Below are 3,616 nucleotides of genomic sequence, written 5' to 3'. Positions count from 1 at the left end.
TAGCATCTCCTTTCCCAGCCACCTCCCCCCCCTTGTCCCTGGTCCCAGCACCACACTTCCTGTCCCAGAGTTCATGCATTACCAGTCTGACCTCCTTCCGATGCTGGGAGCCCTCTCGCTGCAGTAACCAAGTGACGCTCTCGAGCGGAGAATGGGTATCGCACTGAAGAAAGACGCTTCCACCTTCCACTCCTATCTGTAGCCGCTCGGAGACTCCTCTGTCCACTGCCAACACAGAACAATTCTCAATGTAGACCATGCACCACGTAGAAGAACACGGCAACAAATCCGAGAAAGACACACATGTCCTCACCTTGCATGTTGTACCCTCTGCACTGCCTCATTGGGTCCCCATGTCTCACATCCTGGCGCCGACTCCTCCTAATAAAACAAGACGCAATGGGGGCGGGATTAATAAGAGATGGAGTAGGAGAGAAGTATATTGTTCATATCACTTGGTAGCCACTTGGAAGAATCCCCCCTACATTGGTGGTCAGTTGGAAGAATCCCCCCTACATTGGTGACCAGTTGGAAGAATCCCCCCTACATTGGTGACCAGTTGGAAGAATCCCCCCTACATTGGTGGTCAGTTGGAAGAATCCCCCCTACATTGGTGGTCAGTTGGAAGAATCCCCCCTACATTGATGACCAGTTGGAAGAATCCCCCCTACATTGGTGGTCAGGTGGAAGAATCCCCCCTACATTGGTGACCAGTTGGAAGAATCCCCCTACATTGGTGACCAGTTGGAAGAATCCCCCCTACATTGGTGGCCAGTTGGAAGAATCCCCCCTACATTGGTGGTCAGTTGGAAGAATCCCCCCTACATTGGTGGTCAGTTGGAAGAATCCCCCCTACATTGGTGACCAGTTGGAAGAATCCCCCCTACATTGGTGACCAGTTGGAAGAATCCCCCCTACATTGGTGACCAGTTGGAAGAATCCCCCCTACATTGGTGGCCAGTTGGAAGAATCCCCACTACATTGGTGACCAGTTGGAAGAATCCCCCCTACATTGGTGGTCAGTTGGAAGAATCCCCCCTACATTGGTGGTCAGTTGGAAGAATCCCCCCTACATTGGTGACCAGTTGGAAGAATCCCCCCTACATTGGTGGCCAGTTGGAAGAATCCCCCCTACATTGGTGGCCAGTTGGAAGAATCCCCCCTACATTGGTGGTCAGTTGGAAGAATCCCCCCTACATTGGTGGTCAGTTGGAAGAATCCCCCCTACATTGGTGACCAGTTGGAAGAATCCCCCCTACATTGGTGGCCAGTTGGAAGAATCCCCCCTACATTGGTGGCCAGTTGGAAGAATCCCCCCTACATTGGTGGTCAGTTGGAAGAATCCCCCCTACATTGGTGACCAGTTGGAAGAATCCCCCCTACATTGGTGGCCAGTTGGAAGAATCCCCCCTACATTGGTGACCAGTTGGAAGAATCCCCCCTACATTGGTGGTCAGTTGGAAGAATCCCCCCTACATTGGTGGTCAGTTGGAAGAATCCCCCCTACATTGGTGACCAGTTGGAAGAATCCCCCCTACATTGGTGGCCAGTTGGAAGAATCCCCCCTACATTGGTGACCAGTTGGAAGAATCCCCCCTACATTGGTGACCAGTTGGAAGAATCCCCCCTACATTGGTGACCAGTTGGAAGAATCCCCCCTACATTGGTGACCAGTTGGAAGAATCCCCCCTACATTGGTGACCAGTTGGAAGAATCCCCCCTACATTGGTGACCAGTTGGAAGAATCCCCCCTACATTGGTGGCCAGTTGGAAGAATCCCCCCTACATTGGTGACCAGTTGGAAGAATCCCCCCTACATTGGTGACCAGTTGGAAGAATCCCCCCTACATTGGAGACCAGTTGGAAGAATCCCCCCTACATTGGTGACCAGTTGGAAGAATCCCCCCTACATTGGTGATCAGTTGGAAGAATCCCCCCTACATTGGTGACCAGTTGGAAGAATCCCCCCTACATTGATGACCAGTTGGAAGAATCTCCCCTACATCGGTGGCCAGTTGGAAGAATCCAGAATACGACCCATAAGGACAGGTAACAAGATCATTGGTGTCACGCCTCTGGCTCTGGAAGTATCCAGGCACCTTCATATGGGAGGTCAATCAGCCACAGCTCAAGGAAGACCAATCTGAGGAGGAACCCTGGTGGAGAATGTCTGGTCTGCAGTGTCACAACATCTCAGGGAGGCCAAGATGAAACAGGAAGTAATCCCTTTCTTTGCATGCCTTGGCCACGCCCAGGAAGTGCAGACCACGTGGAGCCGCCATCATGAGCTAGACTTTTATTTTGAACCCTTACAATGGTCGGGCAGATTGGACTTTGATGGCACGTGGACGTGTTGGATTTTCAGTCAATACTCGTCCCAAAGAGAAGGCCAGGAAGTCCCCATAGAGAGTTGTGTCCCCTCCCCCTTCCACCTACCTCATGGGTGACGGGGTGTAGCGAGCACAGGCCTTCCCATCCCAGGCACAATAGGGATCTCTGGAGAGGCAGCAGTCAGCACAGGAGTCCCCATAGGCTGAGCAGCGGTGGAGGGAGATCTGGGTCACCCCGGCATCTGAAGACACGTAGAGCTGGTGCTGCAATACATACAGATTACAGGTGAGGGGCATAGGGAGTCATGTGACCAAGAGGTCCATAGGGAGTCATGTGACCAAGAGGTCCATAGGGAGTCATGCGACCATGAGGTCCATAGGGAGTCATGCGACCATGAGGTCCATAGGGAGGCATGTGACCAAGAGGTCCATAGTGAGACATGCGACCATGAGGTCCATAGGGAGTCATGTGACCATGATGTCATCAGATCCCGCACCTTCCCCTGCACTCCCTGCTTCATCCTTTGTTCTATGTTACGGAGTGTGCACATTGTGAATGGCCGCTTCCATCAGAGGCTTCTGACACCCGGTCACCAGGCCATTCATTAAAATGACATCAGATCATGTGACCAGATTTTATGTATGTTGATGACCCATAAAAGCCCCGAAACTTATGCTGGGCGCCGCCATCTTGGATGTCACGCGAGCAGCTCCGGCAGACTCAAATCTAGAGTATTCCCATTTAACCCTCCCCCTGCAGCTACATAAATGGGAGGAGCTGGGCCAGCACAGAGAGTAATCAGACATTTCCAGGAGAGGGGAAGGGTGGAGGAGCTGGGCCAGCACAGAGAGTAATTAGACACTTCCAGGAGAGGAGGAGCTGGGCCAGCACAGGGAGTAATCAGACACTCCCAGGAGAGGAGGAGCTGGGCCAGCACAGGGAGTAATCAGACACTCCCAGGAGAGGAGCGGGCTATGATGTAAAAGGAGAGAGGGAGCTGTCCTGAGGAATTGACTTCCTGGTGTAGTCACATTTTGTAGCAAGTTCGGAGGCCAATTACAATTGAATAAAAAAATAATTTATGAAAAGATGGACGTCCACCCATCAGGGCATTTTGATATTTGCATAACTCCTCCCACTGCTTGTACGCCAACCCCTCCCACCAGCCACGATCTGCCTGCATTGCAACCATATTCGCTCATCACCCAGACAGGCTCTGCGTTCCTCCTGCACAATGCATGTGCTCTGCGTTCCTCCTCACAATGCTTGTCTGTGATATCATCCG

At 52.2% G+C, this 3,616-nt stretch overlaps 1 protein-coding gene across 1 annotated transcript in view; it reads right to left on the bottom strand.

The window, feature by feature from the left end:
• Nucleotides 1-3,616, bottom strand: part of LOC108788941 (semaphorin-3F-like) — a 94,819-nt gene that overhangs the window by 2,603 nt on the left and 88,600 nt on the right. The window contains exons 15-17 of the mRNA XM_018558849.1: nucleotides 2,437-2,609; nucleotides 314-381; nucleotides 92-225 (exon numbers count right to left, since the gene is read on the bottom strand). Coding sequence (XP_018414351.1) covers nucleotides 92-225; nucleotides 314-381; nucleotides 2,437-2,609 — 375 coding nt within the window. The remainder of the gene's footprint in view (nucleotides 1-91; nucleotides 226-313; nucleotides 382-2,436; nucleotides 2,610-3,616) is intronic.

Source organism: Nanorana parkeri, unplaced genomic scaffold, assembly GCF_000935625.1.
Source record: "Nanorana parkeri isolate BGI_ZX_2015 unplaced genomic scaffold, ASM93562v1 scaffold15, whole genome shotgun sequence".
In the NCBI taxonomy this organism is placed as follows: Eukaryota; Metazoa; Chordata; class Amphibia; order Anura; family Dicroglossidae; genus Nanorana; species Nanorana parkeri.
The sequence above is the reverse complement of the archived record's forward strand: the minus strand, read 5'-3'. Positions and strand labels throughout refer to the sequence as shown.